The sequence below is a fragment of the Varroa destructor genome, unplaced genomic scaffold, assembly GCF_002443255.2.
Source record: "Varroa destructor unplaced genomic scaffold, Vdes_3.0 BEIS01000006.1, whole genome shotgun sequence".
NCBI lineage: Eukaryota > Metazoa > Arthropoda > Arachnida > Mesostigmata > Varroidae > Varroa > Varroa destructor.
In genome coordinates, this window is record NW_019211459.1 from 18,770,533 (window position 1) to 18,796,658 (window position 26,126).

Below are 26,126 nucleotides of genomic sequence, written 5' to 3' on the forward strand. Positions count from 1 at the left end.
GCTTCATGAACGGTACCTACAGAAGCCAAGATATCAACGGCTAATGTCTGCTTTACATGGATAAATAACGGGAAACACATATATGTATATATATCTATTGCTGAAGAAGGAACAACTGGATCGGTTTATTTGAAATTTGAAGAAATATATTAAAATTAACATCGCTCAAACAAATTCATGGCGAGGCTATCGGCGTAAAAATCACTTACAAAAAAATGTACCGTCTCCTTTCTGCGTTTGATTGACTTAAGTAGCAAAAGTGCTAAAAATTATCTTCTACGATCAAGTAAGCAATGAGCAAGTATTATCTATGTTTTTGTTTACTAACTTGCTTAACTAATATTTATGTGCTAATTTGACGCGTCCAAGAAGTTAGGTTTGATTTAAAAGATACAAGCACTCAGTATGGAGTATTTTCAAAATGTAAATTTAATTTGTCATAAGCATTTCAGGATATAATATGCGACAAGCGAATAAGTAAACGACGTTTGTACCTGGACTAATAATCCACGTCGTCCTGTATTTACTTCTTAGTAGTAAGTGGATGTGTACAGAATCCTTTTTATCTTAACTATGTAATTTCAATTATTAAAACAGTTGGTTCTTTCCTGAATCACTCATTGGAATTAACATTTGTCTAACTCATCTTACATCCCCCGTTTTATAGATATATAAGCATTTATGAATGTAAAATGTAACACTTTCTAGGAATACCAAGGAGGCATCGTTTATCTACTAGGTTCGAATTTTTTTACTCACCCTATAGGCCTAAAGTAAACGAAGTAAAGAAAAAAAGAAGGACACAAATAGTCGCGAAAAGGATAATGCATCAATAAAGTATTAATAATCAATAAAATATAGTTTATATTAATTTCGTTGTTCGAATTCGGTGGTAAATTGTGCATCTTTACTTTGGAAAGGTACGCTGTTGCTTTATCGCAGCTGTTGAGATAATCAAATGAGGTGCCCTTTGAGTGCAGCAGTCCGTAGCAGGTATCACTTGGCTGCAAAGTGCCAGCTTGAAAGTGCCGAATGCAGCAGCAAAGAGTACTGAGTCTTGTAGCATCATTATGACGAAACGCCCAAGGCCCATACCATTGAGCCCATGTAAAGCCCCATTTGCAGATTACAGCTGTCTATATGAATGGTCTATGTGAATTTTTAACTGTAACTATGGATGCAGTCAAATTTCCAGCTATCGGATTTTGATATTATAGAAATTAAACGATCTCTTACATGGCACCCGACTGGCACGGTCAAAAGATGTTCTGTGCCTTAACAGTATATGGGTAATTAATTAGGACCATGATTCAGTAAAGGGTAAATTTGTGTTGATTGTGTGAGCTCTCTTTTTGATAAATATGAAGACAGATAATGTTAGGGGAGAACATGTACTGCAAGTGGTGCGATGCTTTTTTTTCAATTCTTCTGATCCTAGCACTTTCCCAATTACACATAATAATTACAGATAATGTCTCTTGACCGTAAATATTAATGATCATCACTGTATTTATGTTTTTATTTCGATCCTATTCTGTTATACATGTATATTATACATAAGCAAACGCAATATTGTCTCGATCAGTAAGTCAATGCTACTGGCCAACGTAGGCCTCTTCGAGTGGGTGGATAATGTATGGTGCTCAAGCTGCCGGGGGCTTGCTCTGCTTATAATGACGGAGTTGGTACGTCACCGTTACGGCGGATTTTGGTTGGCGACTTTTGTCTGCGCCTGGCCCCGGTAAAAGATGCGGCATGGGAGAGTGTACGGGGAGAGGCAGTCGCAATTAAGATAAAGAGTTCTTATAGCGATTACCTCACGCAGCACTGTCCTGGTTAGTTGTACTACTACCCATACTGGGTAGCATTAGTAAGAGCAAAATTAATAGTTCGAAGTATGAGTGGTAAGTATGAACGCTGACGCTTTTACCACAAACGGACAGATACACTGCGTTATCAAGGGGCAAAACTGTTGTCTCCATCTGCTCTTTGACAGCATCTGCGCTGGTTATGATATTGCTGCGGGTGCCATTGAGGTTAACAGACATGTAAACGATGTCTGCCAGATCGATTAACATCTTACGAGTATTGATGGACAGGAGTTTTTCGTTAATGTATTGAGAAGCAATGCTTAGTTTTTCGTGGTATGATTTATGGGAGCGGTGCTAGAGTACAATGAACGTAACCTAACCGTCGGTGGAAGAGACTTATTAAAAAGCTAATGTTGTGGAATAGAGGGTATGATTATAGCTTGACGTAAGCGAAATTTTATAGATGGTTGAACAAATAAAATTATAGTAATTGTTTGTGGTAAAATAATGGGAAGAGTAGGTACAGAATTCGTTGTATTATTGCAATGAAAGCAAAAATGTTATCCAGGCTCGTAAAAAAAGATGGTGCTATTTGTACTCAAAGTCCATTATTGGAAAAATGGTCCAAAGGTGGGTTAATCGTTTTCTTCCTGAATATTTCAAGTGAATGATGCTCCTCGTAGTAGTCGATCAATTACGAAAAAAGCTGACACGCGAAGAGCCATAAAATCGGCAAAAAAAAATTAAAAATCCACAACTAAACAATTTTAAACCATTTGAAGAAGAAATTTGACTAGAAATGGAACCCAGGCGTTTGAGTGTTACCCGAACTGACGCAAAAGAGATTCACTTGGTCGCATTTCCATCGACGAAACTTTGTACACGGAATTGAGCTATTTCTAAAGCGGTTAATTACGGGTCACGACGAGTAGATCACATATGACAAATGAAAAAAAAAAAAAGCACACTCTACACTCTGTAGGAAAGTCTAAACTGACGCCAAAAAAGCTGCACTATGTGTATGGCAGGGTTGGGAAGGAATCGTGCATTATAAGTTGCTGCCGCCTGACAAAACTATTAATTTGGGTTTCTGCTGTAAACAGCTAATAGGCCATTGAAAAAATGGACCGCATTAATGAATAGAATAAGCGTCGCCCATTACGTTGGCAATGCTAACATACGTGTTTAGTTATCCGGTAGAAACTAAGGGCTAAGTTGAAAACTCTTAACGTATCTGCCATATAGCCCAGATCATGCACCACCAGACTATTATGCATTTCGCTCTTTGTAGAAGTCCTCTAATGATATTAATTTAGTTTCCATAGAACGATGCAAGAATCATTTGTCGTGGTTTTTCGCCTAGAAACCACAGAAAGTTCACAGTGATGGGATTATCGGGTCACAAAAAAAATCGCAAAAGACCATCGATTAGAATGGCGCATATTCAGCTTAATAATATTACTTTCGAAAATGAAAAAATATTTGCTCTAATTTTGGCTTGAAAATGATCAATATTTGTTCGACGAGTGAATACGACATACAAAGTCGCTTGTATGTGTTTCTAAGCATATTCAAACTAGTTAGATACAGCGCATAGGCTTAGCTGACCAGGAAGCTTGGTCATAAAGGAAATGCCACACTCTCGTATGAAATAGTACTAATTATTCAATAAGTTAACCAACTGACATAAAGTCCGGGTAAGCATTATGTATTTCTTCCAGGACACAAAGTAACTCCTTAAAAATACATAAATGTTGAGTTTAGTGCTCTAAAACGAGGGTATTTTAAGTTTCTTCACAGTCGCACACGTCGTAACCATTCAAATTATATTCAAGCTATGCAAAGTCAGGCATGTTCTAACTCGTGGATACATATAGGATAACAAGCATAGTAGAAAAAAGCATCAGTACAAGGTTTAGCCAAGAGATGCTTCTGACTTCTTACCTCGCAAGGCTCGTGCCCTTTGAAAATCTTCTATTCAACTGCGTGTGGCTAAGAACTGATGTAAATGATTATTAACACCCAAAGATATTATTTCCTAAACGCTAAGTCGAAGGGAATAGAAGCTGCATTTATCAAATCAGCTTGAAATCAGAAAAACACCTGCAAAAAAGGCATCTAGTGCTAAATGTTCTTCTTCTACTTCGCCATCAAGGTAGAGCCTCTTGATTCAGTTTGACAATTTTAAAGTTATGAAATAATCATAAGGTATTCACAGCTAAAAAAATAAATACTTTGTGTTACGTATAGGGCAGGAAAACGCATTGGGCAAAATTTTGCAGATCATTAGAAGGGGCAATTGGCTCCTTTTATAACTTGTGAGATTATCTGAGCAGATCGCGTACTATTAGTGACTCGGTTTTAAATATGTGATAAAAACGTCTCTAAATTTTAGAATATTTTAGATAATGACTTCAGCGCATTTTATTTTCAGGGTTCTGGAAATCTTTGCGTTCGTTTCAAAAGGATGACGTGATGATTTAGCCGCCAGTGCTTATCCGTAGCAGACGAATATCCGCCTGTCTGCTTTTTTATTTACAAAGCATCCAACGACTACCAATTGATCATCAGGGGACACCTTAGAGCTAATCTCGTAAGTTTCCATATATTTATACAATTTTTAAATTCGAAGTTGTATCTATATTTTATAAAAAGGCAGGAGTAATACACTTTTTACTTGCGTAAAGTATATGATGTAAAAGAATCGGTTACAGTTCTATTTCTTCCAAGGGTATAATCACAGTACCCTAGATCATGCGCCTGTGCGCTGGTGCCAGGTATTTGTGAGAATCTGCTGCACAATAAGCATATATTAATTTAATAATGATAAATATAAAACTAATTCTGATAAAGCTAAGGCTCATTACCTAGTGTGAAGACGAGAGAGTTAAGCCTCTACTCGACTTGTATAACGGAATCATCCATTAGTACCCCTACACAATTGCAGAGTGCAAGTGGCTATCAATGGAGAGCAACAACCGCAACAAGCACTTCTTCACTGACAGTATCTAAAAAGTTACGGGATTTCTACCGTTCAACTTATTTAGCTATCAAGATTTATTCCTCCAATTATTAAACTTCAGCTTAACTTCAAGTTCAATTACATAAACGCCAAAAAGAACGTTTATAACACTTTATGGTGAATACAGCAGACTCATGTAATTGTGTATGGTAGAAATGTGTGACACTTTGTGAAAAACTATAACATTGATAAGAAATCTGCATCAATAGGAATTTATTAAATTATTAAATTATTTATTAGAAGGGGTTAAGCAGAATAATTTGCTCGTTTCATAGCTTGAAAACGAGTAGATTCTATATATGAAAAAATTGAGTTTAATTTACCGTGGTTTAATTCAGTGTTTTGTCTATAAGTGGCGTTGTTAATAAACAAATGAGCACTGTTCTAGTTCCAACTACACACTTTTAAGTAATTTATGAATTGCAACCTGTGATTTGATCATAATTTTTATTACTATACACTTCAATTAACATATTTCATCTCGTTGATGTTTGGCGTCTACGGAACTTTGTTGATCAACCCAACACCATCATATTGTCGTGACGTGAACACACTAATAGCAACTATGGATGTTTCTCCAAGTATTTTTAGAATTCTTAGAAAAATCAAATTCACGCCGCTAATCTTCGTCGCTTTAGGACTTGGAGAGTGGTATGACAAACAGGCCAACGATAATATGTCTCGCTACAGGTAAGTTCTTCCCTATTTCAGTTCAATTACAACGGCACTTACCCTGTCACAACAAATAACAAAGGACCAAATAAATCTAGCAAACTTGTTCAGATCTAGCGTATGCTCGCATTGTCAGCGTTAACTCAATATTGTTGCAACATTTAGATGTCGCATTCCAAATTGTAATCTAATAATAACCTAGATTCTTGTTATTTTTTTACTATTTGTTATTTATAAAGTGTCAACATAATCTGCTTTACTACAGGGGTAAGAGTAAGCTGTACGGCAGACCTGAACACGAAGCACGTCCTCCATGGTGACGGAAAAATGATAGCGTCTGCGGAGCATAGTTATGCGCGATTTTTTTCATTAGTGTGTACGGAAACTAAAATAATTAATTGAATTTAGAGTTGAAATGGACTGAACAGGATGATATTTTCTTCGTTCGGATTATTTGGAAAATAAAAGTTTCAATTTCAACGATTTGTGTAGTAACTTGTTTTTATATGTAGGAGCACAACCACCGTGAGTTAAAATAAAGCGTAGTTTTACAATATTAAGCACTAGGTGCTTTTGAAAATTAATCAGAAAGCAGAATCGGTTTCACAAAAGAAATTTTCCTTGATTTGTTCATTCCTACAAAAGATATCGAAAAAAAATATATTTATTAATGAATTATTACATGCATTCATTGCATGAATAGATATATCTTCAACAATTAAATACAAAATGCCGCTAGACTCACTGGTTGCTATGGCAACTAACAAATATAATCAAAAGCAAAAGTAAGTTCGTGTAACATGCTAATTTTGACGGCCAACCTATCTTAAAAAATCGCAATCGTAATCCCAACAAAGAAAATATGTATGTTTTACATGCAAAAAATTGACTTTACTTAATTCTTTTCTAGAATTCATGTTTAAAAAACATTCAATGCCAATTAACAGTTATCATTTCATACATCATATTTAAATAACATTCAATACCAATTAACAATTATCATTCTATACATCATATTTAAATAACATTCAATGCCAATTAACAATTCTCATTTCATACATCACAAACTATCTTACACTACTCTTCTACTACGACTGTACTTTAAATTCATTCCGTTCTATATTGGAGAATGTAGAAACACTATATAAACCATGTAACTTCAGAAAATTAGATCGTACAGCAATAATCTTTAGCTATAAGGCGCAAGCTCCTGGCACTGTTCCTTGAATCAATTGGCATCAAATAACAACAACAGCTTTTTATTAATGAAGTGTATTGGCTACGTTCACGGCAATTGTGAAGTCCCACGCCGTTTTGATTCCTGCGTCATTTTTGGTTTTATATGTTTGACCGGCTCCTTAGTTGGCCAGATTCCTATACTCATCATCATTTTCGATATTTTGGATGCAGAGTAGCTTAAAGCCTTTAAAGGGCCAGACGTCACCAAACCCTGTAGACGATGGTGCGACATATGTTACTCTTTGTATGTATAGTACTAGCCAATAATTAAATGCCACTAGCACAAGAGTAAATTTTTTACCTTAATGCTTTGTTTGAGGGCGGAGCTCCACACTATTGCTCGAACACTTTCTTGTACAACTTCAGCACACAATGATGCCGGGTTGCGCGCGATCGACTGGGGCACCGAGAGGATTCGTGTAAGTGTAAATATAACATTAAAATGTATAGAGCAAAAAAAAAAAAGCAATTTATGAATCTGTTACAGGACCTTTAAAAGAATGCGCAGTCCAATGGGATACCGAGCTGCAGAGTTTCCAGCTTTTCACGCAAATCATTTCCATTAGTTATTCTATAAAGCATCTTCAGGTGTGTACAGATGTATACTTTGAACCAAAAAAAATTACCTCAAAAGACAGCAAACTCCGACGAAATCTTCAATGACCTATGCGATTTAAAAAAAAATTTGTCTTCTGAGATAACTTCTTATTATACAGTATATCGGCCTCGAACAATAGGAGAGACATCTATGTGTTCCCTATATTAATTTTTGCTTGACATTGGTATACCTTGAGAATATCTTCGACATCTTTGTGACGATTCTCGCCGGGCCTCCATTTCGTCATCAGCTGATGCTGTACAGCCTTCGGTAACAACTCTAAATGATGAAGTCTCGCTTGTTCCGAAAGGTCCTGTTGTTCACAAGATAATGGCATTAACTTTATTAGCTCGTAACGATATGACTTAAAAACACTATTCCTATATCTACAACTCACACCTATATAATCTCAGCAAAAACTACTCGTTGTAATAAGAAAAATCCCGAATAACTCTAGTTCCAGCAAACTGATCTGTTAATTTTTCATAAGATCTATATAGCACGTCACCTTGGCTTTTCTAAATTTGGGGTCTCTATGCAACTGCCAGGTCTTACTGTGTCTTATGTTTAAGAAATAAATCACGAAAGAGATAGTTTTGATTTAGAATGTTGCTTTGCTTAACGACCGATACTCCTTTTTTTATTTGCACACGCCTCATTTGTGCTTTTTGATCTTGTTAGTCACCAATATTTGAACCCAGTTGCAGCAACAGTTCGTTCTTCTTTCGAGTTTCATTTCGAAATTCATAACCTATTTGTAAAAGCCAACCTCTGCAGTCAGTAACCTGCAGAGATTGGCTTTTACTAGGTTACTAAGGTTACGAATGCCAGGTGATCCCCTCAAAAATGTTAGGCAAAAATTCAGGTGGTACAATTTGAATGCTATTAAATTCACGACGTACTACAATCTACTCTAATCGTTAAATACTTATACTGTTCAGTTTCTGTACGTATAGATTATTAACATTAGTTTGTTATTTCCTTCGATGATATAAGTGACGTAGAATTCATTTAGGCATGCGGTTTACCTGTTGAACCTTATTCGCTCCATTTGTCCACTCTATGGTGCTCATCGCTTGAAGTACGGGCGCGTAAAGTTTAGTGAAATCCCCAACTGCTGGTTTAACAATATTTGAAATCTGCCAGCGAAACAAGATAACGTAACAAAATGTTGTTATTGACAAAAATTGCGTTCCTTTCACTGGCTGAGTCTGTCACATTGTTCATAATGTAAATCCTCCTAGCAGGCAAAGAATAATATTTTTTCTAGCACGTTATTTACAGAAAAGGTAGATAAGTCTATCTCTACAAGATCAATGCAGTTACTTCCTTCTTCAGTGAATATCCACATATACTAACAACAATCCGAACAAAAATGAGCGTTTCTGTTCGGATTTTACCAGTCAAACAAATAGAACAGCCCTTATATGTAACATCGCAAAACAGTGCTTAAGGATAACCAGAGGCTCAAAAGCTTCCAAATTGCTTTAGATATCATCATAAGCTTGCATGACTCAACGCATTCCCGTAGCAGAGAAAACTATTTCTGTGCTACTACTAAAGCCACAACTATTATGCTCGACTTGATCAATAGCACGTTTGAAGAAGTCGACAATTTGTTTCACTTACACGGTATTGTAGCCATCCTCGTGTACTCATCAGTTTCAACAGAAAATGCGTGAAACCTCGAAACCACCCGTAACACAAACGCAGCAAAAACTAATCTAACTATATTTGAGTACATAAAACTGTTATTCAGTGTGAACATTTAGAAGTTCACTGTTATGCTTAAGCGAACTATTAGACAAGCAGGGGATACCATACCATCTCTTCATCTACCTTGTTCCTATCTTCGCCGAAGATCATACGGAAGTCTCCATCGTACGAGAGGCGAGTTACTCGCAGAAAGAGATCCTCAAGTGTGAACGTCTCGGGTAACGTGAGTAAGGCCGCATGTACCGCACTGTTCAGATTTATCTGTTGCGCCTTCAACACTTCAGCATCGACCTGTATTGAAATCAACTGTGGGTCAAACGATATTTTCGATACTGAATGCGTACCTTTAACTTTTTCACGATCATTTCTGTTAGCGTTAAGAGAGCAAATACGTACGCATGATCAAACTGTAAATTTACTTACAGGCGTAATATATTTAACAGGCTTCTGCATCCTGCCGGCAACGTATAGCACATCCCAATCTAGCAGATCAGAAATGAGGCGGTCCTTAGAAATGACGCCGTATTTTATCAATTGATCTTCAATTCGAACAGCTAAAAGTCATCAAAAAATAATTTTAATTGAGCATAACGTATTCAGTAGTACTGCAGTACTGCATCGTAACTGAAAGAGACATTAATAAGCCATCTTATATCAGATGGACAGCATGACATCTTGACAAAAAAAGTACAAAACGTTTTTTTTCTTAAATTAAGGTAAAGAAAGGAAGTCATCTCTACAAGGGAACACGAATCGATAAGATTATTTTTAAGCGGCAATTATAATGACATGAATTAGAGCACCTTACAAGCTTTAATCGTCCAAACGCCCTAAGTCCACTCTATTAATTCTAGCACGCATGTGTTACATTAATTTAGCATACCGTTTGTTTAAAAGGTGGTAGAATTAACTAATACCCACAAACTACAACATTTCGCTACCTGTATTGTAGTACACGTATGCAGGCATTTCAGTAAGTTTCGCGATAAAGCGAGGCCCGAGATACCTTGCCAAGGAGTAGTGACTCTTGTTCCGTTTCAGATTCTCAATGTGGAAGGTCTATAGAAAGAGGACAAATCTAGTACCGTTAGAAACTGATTGAGCTGGACAACAAGTTTGCTCTGGCAGCATCTGTAAGAGTCTCTGCTCCGACTCTTTTTCTAATCTGCTCTAATACTCTGCAGAAGACTATACATAGAAACGTGAGCTTCTAAGCTTTGAAATGGTTTCTGGAAGATTAATTGATCATGACGATTATTGGCTGAACGTCATTTCATCTGAATGCACCAGAATGTGCTGGCTCCTATTGGAACCGCAAGGTTTGATGATAGCTTACTAAGAGAAACCTACAACGGCATATTTAGCCTGGGATTTGACAGTGTTTGGAACATACACCTTCGGTTATTATAGCCTAGCATTAGATGGCGTTGACAACGTCGACCAAATAAAGGGGCTACATCTATTTTATGGACTGAAGCCCAACTTTATACTTCTCGAAATGGCATCAAGTTTGGGCAGAGAAGCTGTTCCACTCAAGAAGACAACCATGAAAGTTTTTAAGATTATAGCAAAACCTTATTATAGAAGTTTTCTTAGACAAAGAAGTATCAGAAAAGTGGGAAACTCCTAAGTTCATGAGGACGACCCAACATAATAATTTTATTAATGATGAAAAACGATTTAGCCGGCGTCGACGTTTATAATAACAGAATCAATTAATCGCTTAGGCTAAGCTTAAGTATAACCCATAGAACAATGGCAAATGCCACATTTGCTTTGTTCTTCTAACCTTATTTAATGCCATCATCTTAGCAAAGCTTAGGCTAATCAATTTCACCTGCACTATCAATTGTAGTCTGTTGCTCTAGGTGAAATGTAAATCCAGTATTTTACATATCAATGGATAACTGATAATGTAATTTTGCTCACTTTTAATGAGTCTAAAGTGGACATAATTCATTGTGAGTGTCTATTGTACCTTCGGATTGTCAACGACAAGTATGACATCTAGCATATTGTCTGGAGATTCATTATTAGCCTGTCGGAATACGGCACTTCCGTAGGCCAAGGCCATATTTGTTGGCGGAAAGTTGGTCAGTAACTGGCGGGTCCAGTGAGAAGAGACTACTGCGGCCTTTGGAAGTGCTGCAGTTGTGCCTGCCATTTCTATAGTGTTTAACTGAAATTTAACAACAAACCAAGAGCAAATATATTTCATAATAAATAAAAATCACTCTTACTTTTGTTCATTATGTGTCTTCACGCAAGCAACACGGATCTCACTTTAAAACTATAATGTACAATGTAAATAATGAGATAGTAGCTTAAAATTAAATCACTGCATTTTTATAACCAATATTCACTTCAAGTACACTCATGTTCCAGTTTTGTCATTCGTCTCCATCGTTATTCCTAGGGGAATGCACCAAATTTTAATTTCGAAAGCACAAATAGTCCGACATAAGATACAATCTCATCGTTGTTATAAAGGTGACATTTACATCATAATAAATTTTATTGATACACCTGTGCATAAGAATAGTAGTATGTGAGAGGACGTAAAATCTCTTCTTGTGACCTGCAAAGTGTTTTTTAGTTAAATATAAATCAAAGAACTGGCTGATCACTTACATGTATATATAAATTTTGAACGTTTCATTTTTTTTGTATGATATTGACTACATAACTTAAGGCATTATTACTATTCAGTTTTAATTAAAATTAGTAAGTGACAGAATTGGAGGATAAACACTAAAGCTGTGCGGTCTGCTCATGCAGTGCACTGCGTGATCCTAAGTGGTAAACAATATATTCCGAATAAGATGTCGTTAACCATCTCATCCATGCATTTCCCAAAGTTTGCTGTTCTCCCTCAGGGAATTTCTTAAGATGGTACACGATAGATTTTAAATTAACAAGGTACAAATAATACGTAACTAGTATATTAAAGCTATAGTTAGGCCAAATTCTTTTTCAGCTAAGCACCATTCGAACTTTATCACGTTCACAGGTCAAACATGGCACTGATTCTCTTTTTTTACATCAATTTGAACAGACTACTAATTTATAAATAGGAAGCCGCTTTTGTGTTTTTGATCAAACACGTTTTGAGCCCTTCGAATCGTATTCTCCATTTACGAAAATGGAACGGAGCTAAACACATTTAATACAACTATCTCGTATGTAAAAACCTATCGTTCGATATACATATGCACTCGTGTTTTCGTCCCGGCTGTTTGTTCGAAACGCGTTGTTTCTGCCGATCCACTCATTCAAAATTTAGCGCGCCACGGGTTCTCCGCAGCGAACGCGCCGCCTAGCGGCGGCTGGGTCTTTCCTTTGTGGTTTTGTTATTGATCCGTAGTGGCTTTGCTGCTGACTGTGAAGGAACATCGTCTATAAAGGTGTTTCTGTTCTGTTCATTCGTGTTCGCTGCTTTGCGTTTCTGTGTTGTGTGTTTTTCGAAAATACAGCAGGCGTCCAGCTCGTCAACTCGTACAGTATGTCGTACAGAAGCTCAAGCAGGTACGTGTTGTCTTTAATAATAGGTTGACTGCAACAGCGAACATGTTGATCATTATGCTGCTGCGATCGATCAACTAACGCCGGCTAAGCTTTAGAGCTTAGGCCTAGCTAGCCCTCTCGAGTGTCACGTCTGAGCTTCCTTTCTTTTCATTCCTTTTAAGCGGGGTTGGTGGCCACAAATTTTAGTTACATAAGAATGAGGATTTTAATTGTTTGGGTATGTACCGCACCGTGACATTTGGTTGTCTTGTACGATGCCAAGATTGTGTGGGAGGAAGCTATCATTTTAACTAAATTTAATATGTCCAAATTAATGAGTTGAATATATACGTGGAATAGTTAAGATAAGGCTGGGTTCTTCCCAAAATTGTCTCTGTGGGCATTCGATCGCTTTTTAACATCGCTGCTAATACCGTTGCCGGTTGTAATTGTACAAGACGAATAATAACTAGGACTTTTGCTCGTCGTTATGGAGTGGTGGGTGGAACGACGACGTCTTCGGCCGAGCTGCTGCGGCGCTGCTACTGTTGCAGTCTATAGCAAGCGGTCCTGTAAAACAGGTCTATATATATATATATATATATATAGTCTATATATATATATATTATATTTACTTGCACTATTTTTCACCTTTGCTAGCTTTCCAAGCAGAAGTATTGATTGGCAATCCTGTTATGCTGTTTTTCTCATTTCCTGGTTGAGCTCCTGGTTATAGTATTACATTGTCTGGGCATATCACCAAATTAATCTTTACATTGTATTTCTATTTATTATAAATAACCCTTTATATTTTATAACGAATGTGGTCACATCTAGTGTCACTAATGTGGCAATTATTATGCTAATACTTTTCATTAAGGAAACTATTGAAATTTTAGACAACTACGCTGTTAATCAGGTTATATCAAGTTATATTTAGGACTAGACATCATTCATATTGTAATAATACAGTGACATATTTAATTGTGACATACGGTGCTCCGATTTTGTGATTCAACTGGTTTATTTTCGACCAGTTATCAATTATAAAATTTGACTCTTTGACATTCCATTAGTACAATAAATTGTAATATGAGGGAGAAAACGAGTCGCAAACATAATGTTTGCTTTGTTATATACTCAACACAATTATCGCAATGAATGTGGCATTATTTACGCAATATTCATTTGGTGACATTTGAACCATTTCAGCCGAGGTTACAGCAGCTCGGGTCGGGATAACTACCGCAGCAGCGGATCCTCGCGTGGGGGTCAACCTGGTGGTTCCCTCCGAAAACCGCGATGGGACATGGACAGACTTCCCCCATTCCAGAAGGACTTCTATCGCGAGAACGAAATCACTCGCAATAGGTGAGATTAACTGAACTAAGAAATTCTATTTTGGTGTTGATGTTTAATAGACATTAGCGTTATGCTCTTGTGAAACAGCTAAATAAGTATTAGTCGTATGATACCAAAATCGACAATGCTGCGAACATCTAATCATTTTATTCGGACAACAGTGGAACATCAGGTAAGAAGTGCTATAGACTGTTCAATAGGAACAAGGTTTTAATAGTAATGTTATGCCACATTTTAACGTTGTTACTTATTTTTGTTTGCAGATCATCTGGTGATATCGATAATTTCTTACAAATGAACGAGATTACCCTGTCCGGGCGCCAGTGTCCTAAACCGATTTTAACGTTTGATGAAATTGCTCTGCCACATGATGTGTGTCGTGTTATTCAGGAGCAGAAGTATCAGGCTCCAACATGCATTCAGGCTCAAGGCTGGCCGATTGCGCTGTCAGGACGCGACCTCGTGGGCATTGCACAAACTGGCTCCGGAAAAACTCTGGCTTTTATTCTACCGGCAATCATTCACATCCAGAACCAGCCAAAGTTACAACGTGGGGATGGTCCTATCGCACTAGTGTTGGCTCCAACACGAGAGCTTGCCCAGCAGATTCAGACGGTTGCTGACACGTTTGGACGCCCAGCGGGTGTTCGTAATACGTGCGTGTTTGGAGGTGCGCCAAAAGGGCCCCAAATTCGCGACCTTGAACGGGGTGTCGAGATTTGTATTGCTACGCCTGGCCGACTTATTGACTTCCTTGAGGCAGGAAAGACGGATTTGCGCAGATGCACTTATCTGGTGCTCGACGAGGCCGATCGTATGCTTGACATGGGTTTCGAACCACAAATTCGTAAAATCATTGAGCAGATTCGTCCCGATCGGTAAGCACAGTCTTTTAGATTGTACATACTTTTATAATTACGTGTACTGGTTTGTGATATCGGTTTCTCTACTAGCTAACCTTTAACTTTTGTTATTCAGCTCCTCAATCATTATTTAGTACTATATTGACGAAGTTCACAACGTCTCTATAATTCAATTCCTCGTTTCTGGTTATTCTGCAGTCAAGTGCTTATGTGGTCAGCAACGTGGCCAAAAGAAGTAAAGGGTCTGGCAGAAGACTTCTTGAAAGACTATATTCAGGTGAACATAGGAGCCCTTCAACTTTCAGCCAACCACCGCATTCTGCAGATCATAGATGTATGCTCTGAATCAGAAAAGGACAATAAACTGATTAAGCTACTCGAGGAGATCATGCAAGAGAAAGAGAATAAGGTAACGGATAATAAGAAATATTACTCAATAACAAATCTCGCTACCAATTTGTAGATTTGGGAAGAATTCATGTAAAATGTCTCATTTAATCTGTTCGCTCCCCCCAGAGTGTGAATAGCCTAGCTTTGAATAGCTTCAAAGAATGCTGGATTTGATGGTCATACGAGCACAACGGCATTTTCTAATCCCAATAGAAAGCTTTATATCTACATAAAAGCGTATATATTACGAACAAACTTCACCGATTCCTTATTGTTTGTGATTTTTCTCGTTGGCAGACAATCGTTTTCGCCGAGACGAAACGAAAAGTGGATGAGATCACTCGACGAATGCGTCGAGATGGCTGGCCTGCCATGTGTATCCATGGTGATAAAGCCCAGCAGGAACGTGACTGGGTGCTTCACGAGTTTCGAAGTGGCAAAAGCCCGATTCTGGTAGCAACCGATGTCGCGGCCAGAGGACTCGGTTAGTAATAATTTGATACCAGCATAAAAACACGACAGTCGGACATAACATGCCCTACATAGCCAAAAAAAACACTCAGTCATTTACAATAATCACAGCTGGCTGTCCGTATTGTTTCATGCATCTGTAGCCACTTTAGACGCTTAAACGGGTGAACACTGTTTCCATAGTGGTCCGGAATGTTAATCACAAGATTTTCTACCGAGTACCACCTAACTACCTAGAAACACTTCTCTACAATATGCACTCTCTGAGATTTGACTTCCGCAATTTTCACATTTCGCGGCGGATTTAGATTGATTTATATGGTCTTAAGAGCGCCAGTAGGTCAAACCTGATCAAGGCTCATTAACCTGTTCATAAAATCCTTTGAGGCAGATCTGTTTAGCAAGCTAGCTACTCAATGGTTTGAAAATAAAGATTATCGTTTGCTGATAACGTCATCCTATCGATCTCCGTATCACCAGGTTTTCTGAACTTTCAGCGCAGAAATAAACCGCAACCATTTTTTCTTCAGATGGAGCGATCTTAAAAAAATTAGGCGCTGAAAGGTTATTCATGGATTGCTGCTTGACCGTTGCTTCGCTTACTCTAATTTACCTAGACTTTAGCATAATTAGTATATTTCTTGGAATGCAACAAAGTAATCACAGGCATATAAAATGCAAATGTAGGCAACATTTTTCCTTACGGTGTGGTAGCCACCTTCCTGGATTTGTGCTGCAAGCTGTCATTGATAAAACTGCTGATTTCTGTGAAGGCAGTGGGAGCATCTGCTACTTTCATCTAGCAAGCTATAATGTTATTTTCAACACTTCCTACTCAGGATATATAGTTAATGTAGAGTCCGCAACTTGTACATAAGATTACTTTTTTTAGCGTGCTGACTGTTTTGGAGACGAGTATGCGTATTTTCGAGATTGTGAATGTGGGTGTGTAGATGCGTTCGTGTATTGTCTATATATGAATAGAAATTACGGATGTTTTCGTCTAGACCTAGATACTCTGTCGATCACTGACGATTTAGCGGTAGCGAAATCCTTTGAGGACCGACTTGCAGACGAGGGCAGACTCACAGGCTCGTAGCTAATCGTGTCAGCTCCTACTACGCGTGGGAGCCTACGAACTAAGATACTTTGAGGATACTCTAAAGGCAGCGAAGTCTTCGGCGGTTTCGAGTGAAACCGCAATATCAGTTGCGTTGGTATCGACGCCACGGTTGGACGGCAAGAACAACAAAGCGATACAGCAGACGCCGATAGAGCGATGTTGATGGCAGAGAACGAGTTACTTATTATTAGACGCAACGCGCAGGACTTAGGTCTAACCCAAAAAATGGCAGTAGAAAATATCTTTCGTCTAACAGGAAGTGTGGAGTGTGATGTATTCACAGCAGTACCATGAAGCAGTAGACGAGTCATAGAATATTTCTGTTACTTTGACATTACAGTAGTACGTAAGTCTTTAGGTATATCAATATTGGTTGTTTCTGTTACTGCTGTTTTATCTTATTAATTTTAATCCTTCGTATCTAATCTCATTTAACCCAGAAGCGCACTCTTCTCACTAGGTTATAGAATGCACTGCCAAACATGGGTGAAGTTGACGCCACCAACTAGGTGTTGTTGTTGTCTAAGCAAATGTTGTGACCTGTTAATTACTTTTTACTGCCAATAGTACTCTCTGTCGCTCTGTTGTTAAGAGGTGATTTGTTGCTCTGTCGTGTGTGCTACTGGCCGTGTCTTGTCTTTAGGTGCAGCCGACGTGAGCGGTTGTGCTAGCCCTTACGTCTACGACCCCCGTCGACCACGTGGGGTTAGCTGCCTCTTCGCCCACGGGGTACCCACTTACCTGAGGGGCCTGGCAGGAGACTGAGAGCTAGTTTACTAATTGATTGTGATGACCTTTTTCTGACATTTAACGCTTAGGCCAAAAATTCTTCACTCTTGACATTGGCGAATCCTTTTACCCTATTGTATTGAAACATCAGATCCCATTCTCTGGAACATGTTAAAGTGAAATAGAAATAGTCAAGTTCATTTGCTATAAAAGTACTACGAGGATCTTTAATTAAAACAGGTGTGTCTAGACACATGCTCTATCCTCATCCCTTACCACCCCCAGGGTCTAGTTGGGTACCCGGGCGCGTCGGAGTTGTGCCTCAGCAAGAGCCTGCGCGACAGTCAGAGATACGGCAGACGGTCCCGGGCCCTTTTCGCTATCCGGAGCTACAGGAGGGCGTTCCTGATGGCTTCCACGGCGTTCCATCTCGATGGCCCTTGTGTCTATGCCTTGCGCCTCCCATCGTTCTCGGCGAGTGATGCCTGATGCTGATCGGTGTTTGCGAGACTGAGCGTGTGACTGCGTGTGTGTGGCTCGTTTGGATGGCCGTCATCTGGCCAGGCCTGACCCGAGGCCGCACCGGATCGCGCCGGATCTTATCGATCAGATAGTGGAGAAAGGCGGAGGAATCAGGCCTATGGCTAATATAAATGGGGCCCTGCTTTGATATTGCGAACAGAAGGCTCGAGCCCTCAACCAGCTCAACCATCTCTAAACGACCTGCCTGATCTATTTTTGACGCGTGTGTGTGACTGTGGACATCTCGTTACCTCGTCGTGCGGAAACGCGTGCTGACCTTACCTCACTCAGATCGGCTTAGGACAGGCAGCCTAGGCAGCGGTCATTGGTTTTTCCTGTCGAGGGAGAGGATTGTTGTCAGCGGCGAGCAGCAGGCGAGAACCGAACAGTTCTGTTGCTAAGTTTTGCTTACGACGGCTCTTGAGAAGAGAGCTACCCCTATTCCACAACAGAGAGAGATGTGCAACCAAGTAATAGTGGTGGTAATAAACGAAGAGAATAACCTATCGGTGGTGGCTGTTCTGCGGCCGCTGGCCGTAGTCGGTGACACCGGTGAAATATCTCCGGCCCCTGTGGCGCCCCGGGACGCGGCGGCCAAGCGGTCGGACTGCGAGGGGCGGCGGTGGGGGTCATCGTTGTGATGAGTGAGCGAATGGAATCGGACGAACGAAGCTAGCGGTAGCTGGCGCAGCGGCCGTGAGGCGGCAGCAGACGCCAGAAGGCGTTAGGCGTTAGGGCGAAGGCCATCCGGTGATGCTCCTCCCTGATCACGGTTGGGCGGAGCCTCGCGGGACAACGTCGTCGACGAACGTCTGGCTCTGCCAATCTGCCCATGGCCGCAGCAGCAGCAGCGGCAGCAGGTACGTCCTCTATCTCTGGTTCACTCTTCCCCCTCTCTCCCCTCTGTATCTCTTTTTATAATATTCATATTCATCATCATTTTTGACACATAAACTGGCAGACCATCCTCTTCCCATGGAGACCAATGTCGACACTACTCTTCCTTTGGTTTATTGGCTTTCTCTCTCTCTTTCTCTCACTAGTTTCCATTTGTTTTTCTCTCCGAAGATACTGAGGTTAGTCATTTCTCAGCGCCGCGGCATTTGAAGGCGCTTGGTAGAAGCTTCTGGTAAGCCCGTTAGACACCTAATAACAATAGTAGATGCAGATTCTAAAAGCGCGAATACAATAGAAACTTTGAGGTATAAAAATTCTTCTTACTGACAATTTATTCCAATAACAGCACTTTACAGCGTAACTCTTGGTAAATTATACTAAATAGAGAGAGAGAAAGCAAACGGAAGATGATGACAGAGGAAAAACAGGCCACATATGGAACAGTGTCTATTCCACGCCAGTCTTTCCTCTCCGGCCAAATATATTGAGAAGATCAAATAACTTCGCAAAGCTAATAACTAAATGTATTACCTCTTATGATCTGATGATAGTTTAATAAACTTCAGCAGGACACTGATAAGTGTCTCTTATAACCCTCATGATTTCGTTAACGGTTGCTGGAAAAGAGAACGTCGTGCATATTCGAACACCAAAAAAAAACAATGTTACCATTTGAATTGGTTTTACCGAAGCAACGTATTAGTTATATTTTGCTAACGATTTCTAAGCACCGATGAAAATTCAACGCAATTTGCTAATTAAAAGCGAAGAAAATAAGTTACACTTTGATTGTCTAAACTCTAAATAATTTTAGAAAATTGAAATATTTAAAATATATATGCCCTTGAGGGGTATACTAATAATTCTTCGTAGGGTGACTCGTTAACAGCTGTATTGCATGCCGATCAGATTGAACCATATATTATCAAAGATTGAATACTGTGTCTCTAAAAATATATAAATAGTAATTTAGTTGCTTTTTTGGATGCTACAGGCCGTACTTTAGATAACCCAGTTCGTTAAGAATCTTTCAGTGTTTTTGGTCAACTTCGACGTTTTCGTTTAAGCAGGTGGTTTCCTGTTTGAAGGTTCTCAATGATTTGTAGGATTTCGTTGCAAATTGGAGTTATCAACCCGCATGTTGATTTTCGCCACATACCGTTGATATAACGTTGCGTTCGGGTATTAATGTTCGTTGTTTTCAACCTAGCTCCGACTCAGGCTGTTGGTGTGAAGCGTTCTTGTTCGATTCTATGTTCTAGTGCAACTTAATTACTAACATGCTGAGCCGTTTTGTCATTGTGTCTTTGTACAACCCTCCGTTTGGTGGGATGTTAAACTCACATTGTGGCTGGCGGTCGATGGGGCCTTGGTTGGCTGGTATTTGGTACTTGGCCGAAATTTCTGCCTTCATTGGCGTGGGCTGCGTTATGGGAAATTCTAGATGTCGACGACGTGAAGTTTGTGATCAATTACGATTACCCTAACTGCTCGGAGGACTACGTGCATCGTATTGGCCGAACAGCACGTTCTAATAAAACTGGAACCGCCTATACATTCTTTACATCAAACAACGCCAAACAGGCGCAGGAGCTGATCGATGTTCTTCAGGAAGCAAAACAGGTAAACACCAAGAGCTTACCAATATTTACATGTATAGAATTTTAACACCTATTTTTCCATACTTAAAATCACTTGTCGGTTGAATATGATTCAACCGATGCTTTGAATCCCGTCATTTGTTGGATAAGGATTAGGAGATTGATGAAAGCAGGTTGTTGCCTGATTTATTTAAATGCTAATTTATTTGGTAATCATTTCTGTTTAGGTGATAAACCCGAAGCTCTTTGAGCTGGCGGACTCTGCCAAGGGATATGGTGGGGCAAAACGCCGTTGGGGAGGTCCTCCGTCGCGCAATGGTGGAGGTGGATACCGTAATGGCAGCAGTAGCTACTCGAACGGGCGCCCCAGGTGGTAGACCTACTCATGAGTGTGAAGTTGGACGATCATCGTATGAAGTGCAGATGCACGGACCATGATGCGACCAGCAAACGAGTGAGAAGAGTAGATGTCTGACGCTGCGAACACGTTCAAGCGGCAAAGGTGCGAAATGTTTTTTGCCTTTAACTAAGCCAGAGTATGATATAGAGAAGGGGCTTAGCTGTAACGGAAGCACTTGCCATGTTTCCGATCGAATTTAAATAACCGAATTTCAAATAATTTAATAACCTTGCCGCAAGATTTATAAGCATGTCTCGAACAGTGATTTTTAAAAAAAATGTAAGAGTGAACCTTATTTCGGTATCTTCAACGATAATTGCATCTCACCGATATTTCAGGTTAAGGGGAACAATATAACAGCAAAGACATAACAGCCCTTGGATCATGATGTCCTGAGGAAATCGAACGAATGGAGAAAATATCTAGTTATTATTATTATTGTTATATAGTTACTTTACTAATAATCAAGGTAACCAGCATAGGCCTATAACAAGTTTAGTCGAAGAATTTTAAGACACACAAACAGCAAAAAGCGAAAAAAGAACAGCACACGTAGCGTCAATCGGCAGCGATGAGTAATTGAAAATATAAATAATTATAACCACTTGAAGGCAATACAATAACCTAATATATATATATATATATATATATATATATATATATATGAGAGAGAGAGATTAGAGAGAGAGAGAGAGGGAAAACAAACTTTAACGGTATGTTATGCGGCATAATATGAATTGCTCGCTACTGCAGACCTTGGACATCAGTGTCGTTGTTTTCGAGATTTGCTCTGTCTAATTGAAGTGACAAATAGAATACAAGTTTAATTACCCCTTTACTTTCTTCCAAATCCTCGTTTTGTTCGCTGCTGCGGCTACGTTTTGCACAAACCAGGGCGAATAAGTAGCTCCGCTTCCTTGGACGTTCAATTTGCACGGAGCGTACGCGATCCGCCTGGCTACAATCGGCGCTTTGCACTGTGTACAACCAATCATCCCATCACATTATGTACAACAGTATCATTCTAAGTTCATTATAAACGATTTAAATATACATTAAAGATATATATATATATATATATACATAGGCATAATTATGCTACTCGAAAATAGACTATTGACAACCACCATAAAAGCGCGCTCATCAATTATTACGGATATTAGCCTATTCGTCAGTTCAGTCAAACATGTGCGTAAACAGGTAAATCATCACCTGTGCTTTATTCGATAGGTAATTAAAAAAGGAGGTAACAAATGAAAAAAAAGTTTTTCATAGTGGCAAACGCGAAATCACGCGCCGATTATTTTCAATTTACATGAATAAGTAACAAATTGATTGTTGAATCGTAGTCTTCCTTGCAACACTTTGTAGGCAAACCTGAACTGACAACAACAACAACAACAGGGGCCGGGGGTGTTGTTTGGGATGATTAGTCAACGTATTGGCTTTTCGTATTGTTGCCGGTTATTACTTTGTAGAAACACTGCAGTTTATGAATTGTGAATTCATTTAATTATTATCATGATTATTATTTCATTGCATTAAAAGGCGTACGATATATATTATACTGGAAACGCTTGAGTATAATCTAAATATCATAACTACTGTTGTACTGATTATCGTCAAGCGACGCAACATTGTATGCAGTTGACAGACTGTGCATTTTTTTGACATCAGAATAAGAATGGAGATGGCTAAACTGGGAGTAATTGAAACGGTTAAACTGGTTTGTCTTTTGCTCTGAGTTCTCACTCAGTGAGCTTGTATTGCAAACGGACAAAAGCAGGCAGACCTTTCAGAATCATCATGAATCCGCAAACAAAGCATGGGTTGTGGGTATTTACTGCTTAAAGGCAACTTCATAACGTGTGGTCTGTGTTATTTGGTTCTGTGTTCGTATACACGAATTCCAATGGGCCACCTCACCGTAGTGGTTGAGGTAAATTCATATTAGTAGCAAGATAGTGAATATATTGCTATGAAGGAGCAGGGGATAAATATCCATAAGGAACGAAAAAGTAACGTATTCAAAAAATTTGATGAAAAAAGCTAACATGAAAAGAGTAAAAAAGCACGTAAATTTGAATGGAAACGGTAATAATGTAATACGAACATCGACAAATAAAAATTATATTCGGAAAATTCTGTTTTTTAATACTTCGCATTGGTATTGCTATTATTGTTTCTCTTGGTACTAGAAAGAATCGAACATAATGCAGGAATGGATCGTATGACTGTCTTCCAGCGTGTAGATAGTTGTGGCTAAGCGTCTTGGCATCACAGTGGTTAACGGTTACTTAAGTGAGGATTTAAAGCAGGATTTGCCTACCATAATTCACCAGCCTCTTCTATTGAAAATTATTAATAAGAGCAATAGGAATATTTTACAACATATCTGAAACAGACTACGGAAATGAGCTTTGATTTATTTACCTTCACTAAACAGGAATCGAGCAAAGTCAGACTTACAAGTGCCTTTAGGTGTGCATAACAAAACTTATCTGCATCTTAGTTGACTACACACTTGGATTTGAATTCAATAGTGGATTTCCATCAGACTTGGGTCGCTTTAAGCGATCTTTATTTCTTAATATCCAATTATAGTTGCACTTCGGAAATGACACAGAGGCTGAAGACTTGTTTAGTTACAGTCCTGGCCCTTGCCCATAAAAGTCAGTATTTTATTAATGATTGATATAACCAAAGGTATTAGAACGTACCGGATTGGCTCCAAAGTCTCTGATTTTCAGTCAACACATTACAGGGACATCCGTTAGTATTAAAAAATGTTCATTATGTATTCGATTAGTATAATGTTTATGTTTAACATTGGCTTTGTAGCAGCAGTATCTACTGACAAAAAATTACTTTTTGCATCCTATTGATAGCAAGTGTTAGAGTGTAAATTCACACAAATATATCTATTTTCAGGGTAAAACAAGTGTTGTTATAAACACTAGGAGCTCAATTAAATGGAATAATATGAGAATTTACTTGTGGTGCGAAGTGCATTAGATGCGGAATAATCAGCAGACGATATTCAGACAGTCAATCATAGCGTCTTCACGTGCTTGGACTGAGATGTCGACTTCGCATTTGGGACTGCGTGGTTCGGACTCATTTGGCGGTTTCTGTTAAATTTAGATAATACATGGAAAAGAATTGGTGCTCAACGCAAGTGTTAACAGAATCGTTTCGACCTTGTGGAATTTGTCTCAAACGGAACAGAATCGCTTCGACCTTGGGGAACTTGTTTTAAACGGATGAAGTCGTTAACACGAGAATTGATCGCGTAAAACATGGTAGTCACTCTTCAAGCTCAGCATTCTTTAGATAATACGTATATTTCACAACCACCTTAGAAAACTCCGAAAATAGAGGACTTGGTCTGCAAAGACCTTGTGTAATCTTTCGTTTATAGTATAGGGTGGCAAGTAGTCTTTTGCGTTATCACGTCAAAGGCTGAAGTAGACGGAATGGTCTGTGATATAAGTAATGTCACTTTCGATTAGTGGTGGATTCAACGCTTAGTGCGATATACAACAGGCAATTTTGTTTGGAAGGATAGAGGAAAGAAAAAGTTAAACGCATAGCTAGGTTAAATATATAACTAACAGTTGCTATGCTGAACTCATATGTATGATAAATCGCCTCCAGGCAGCCTAGTCTTTCCAGGCAGCCTGCTACTTGCTCACCTAAGAAAATGCTGGAAATTTTTGAAAATGAAGAATACATCCTTTACCGACGTAGTGGGTAGTGCGATAAGCATATAAACATTAAATTTTACGTTTGTTATGCTTGACAGAAGGCACATAGCTAGAAAGAAAGCCGTTGATTATTACGTCAGACAACTATTTCCCAGCACGAAACGGTGTGTCTCCGCCACGATTCGAACCCAGATCATCATGTGCTTCAATTTTAAACACTCCACCCAGCGACACGTTGCACGTTATTCACACAGATACAACAAAGACCTATAAATATCGATATACCTCTCTGTTTCCGATATAAATCTATTGCTATCAACTTGTACGCGCGATATTCTCCTGCTGAGGTGGTATTAACGAAATATGGCTATCGAAGCCTTAGGAGCTTCCAGGAAAAAAAATACTGTTTTGGTATTGTGTACTTTTTGTGGCGTTTTCTTTGCCAGTCCTATCTTCCAATTAATTGGTAACCTTTTTTTTTGATTTTCTATTCTATATTAGTTTTTGATCCATTTGTTGAAAAAAACTAATATAGAATAGAAAAAAAATATAAAAAAGTGCTATGGACATGCTTTTGGCCATTAAACAGACCAAGCGTTCATGTGCGCTGCAGAAGACACAAAAACCTTCCAAGGCTGAGGTACGCCCAGGGAGCCGCAGAAAAGAGCTTAAACGTGATTGGTTAAACATAAATCAAGATAGGAAGTCAGATAAAAAGAGCAAGACAATTTATAGAGACTAAGTAATTAACAATTAGTTTTTGGCTAGATAGACTAAACACAAGTTGTGCCTCTAGTGCGTGTGCCGCGGCATTCCCTAATATGACAACCTTGTGATTAGCGCCTGTCGTAGCATTATTTTTTTAAATAGGTTTTTGTGCAAAATTTCTTACGAAGGTATTTGCCTTTTAAAAAATTATATATAACGTTTACACTAAGATTGTTCAGGGTCAGTGTATATTCTCAGGAATCTTTTGACCTGCAAAGATGAGAGAGCAGTAAGTTTTTCCCATATGGAAACCATTAGGACTATTTGCTTTTAAGAGAAAATAAAGCATGCTGATTCTACGAAATTACACGATGCTAGCTCACTGAATGAACAGTTGGAAGAATTTCATTTCATTTTTGGGCTACATACGCTGATGGTTTCGATGATAGCATTTTCTGCGGAAGTGTTGACTGTCTGCGTCCTTGGTTTTTAAATATAAGGAGATGGAAATGGCACCTGGATAGAGCATGTCTCATTTAGACGAAATTGTACAACTCCTACACTCAGTAGATAAGCTCAAAAAGAATTTCGTGACAGATAATTATTTTTAATTGAACGAACTCTTAACGTCCTTGTCGAATTAGCTACGATCATCATAGGAGCGAAATCGCCATGGGAGGGAAGTTTGAACCGCATAAAAAATAATGAAACCAAGGCCTAAGGACGTGCTCGATGGTTCGCAGTTAGCTATCTTTTTACCAAAATTGTAGTAAAAATAATTGGGTAGTACA

The 26,126-nt window shown here is 38.8% G+C and overlaps 2 protein-coding genes and 1 long non-coding RNA gene across 20 annotated transcripts; 2 read left to right on the forward strand and 1 right to left on the reverse strand.

Moving 5' to 3' along the window:
- The first annotated feature begins 271 nt into the window (after nt 1-271).
- On the forward strand, nt 272-5,985 carry LOC111252261 (uncharacterized). 4 transcript variants are annotated; one of them, XR_015330592.1, is made up of 5 exons: nt 272-286; nt 445-536; nt 4,246-4,404; nt 5,394-5,523; nt 5,771-5,985. It is a non-coding gene; the product is annotated as an uncharacterized LOC111252261 (long non-coding RNA). The 4 variants fall into 4 exon arrangements; XR_015330594.1 differs by having other exon boundaries at nt 453-536; XR_002674141.1 differs by lacking the exon at nt 445-536.
- On the reverse strand, nt 5,262-12,370 carry LOC111252259 (phosphatidate cytidylyltransferase, mitochondrial). Of its 12 annotated transcripts, none has more exons than XM_086993571.1 (10): nt 12,266-12,345; nt 11,585-11,636; nt 11,037-11,237; nt 10,000-10,117; nt 9,482-9,540; nt 9,167-9,349; nt 8,371-8,481; nt 7,533-7,655; nt 7,046-7,141; nt 5,262-6,955 (listed from the first exon to the last, which is right to left on the reverse strand). In XM_086993571.1, the coding sequence occupies exons 1-10, from the start codon at nt 12,328-12,330 to the stop codon at nt 6,791-6,793; spliced, it is 1,173 nt and encodes a 390-aa protein (XP_086849697.1). In that variant the 5' UTR covers nt 12,331-12,345; the 3' UTR covers nt 5,262-6,790. The 12 variants fall into 12 exon arrangements, with proteins under 12 accessions (XP_086849697.1, XP_086849696.1, XP_086849695.1 ...); XM_086993570.1 differs by having other exon boundaries at nt 9,182-9,349; nt 9,482-9,612; XM_086993569.1 differs by having other exon boundaries at nt 9,482-9,612.
- Nucleotides 12,371-12,408: 38 nt separating this feature from the next.
- LOC111252490 (putative ATP-dependent RNA helicase DDX5) lies at nt 12,409-23,876 on the forward strand. Of its 4 annotated transcripts, none has more exons than XM_086993566.1 (8): nt 12,410-12,583; nt 13,775-13,933; nt 14,188-14,802; nt 14,986-15,196; nt 15,475-15,661; nt 20,364-20,542; nt 20,748-21,022; nt 23,852-23,876. In XM_086993566.1, the coding sequence occupies exons 1-7, from the start codon at nt 12,561-12,563 to the stop codon at nt 20,895-20,897; spliced, it is 1,524 nt and encodes a 507-aa protein (XP_086849692.1). In that variant the 5' UTR covers nt 12,410-12,560; the 3' UTR covers nt 20,898-21,022; nt 23,852-23,876. The 4 variants fall into 4 exon arrangements, with proteins under 4 accessions (XP_022666223.1, XP_086849692.1, XP_022666221.1 ...); XM_022810486.2 differs by lacking the exon at nt 23,852-23,876 and adding an exon at nt 21,259-23,077; XM_022810487.2 differs by lacking the exon at nt 23,852-23,876 and adding an exon at nt 21,815-23,077.
- Nucleotides 23,877-26,126: the final 2,250 nt, after the last annotated feature.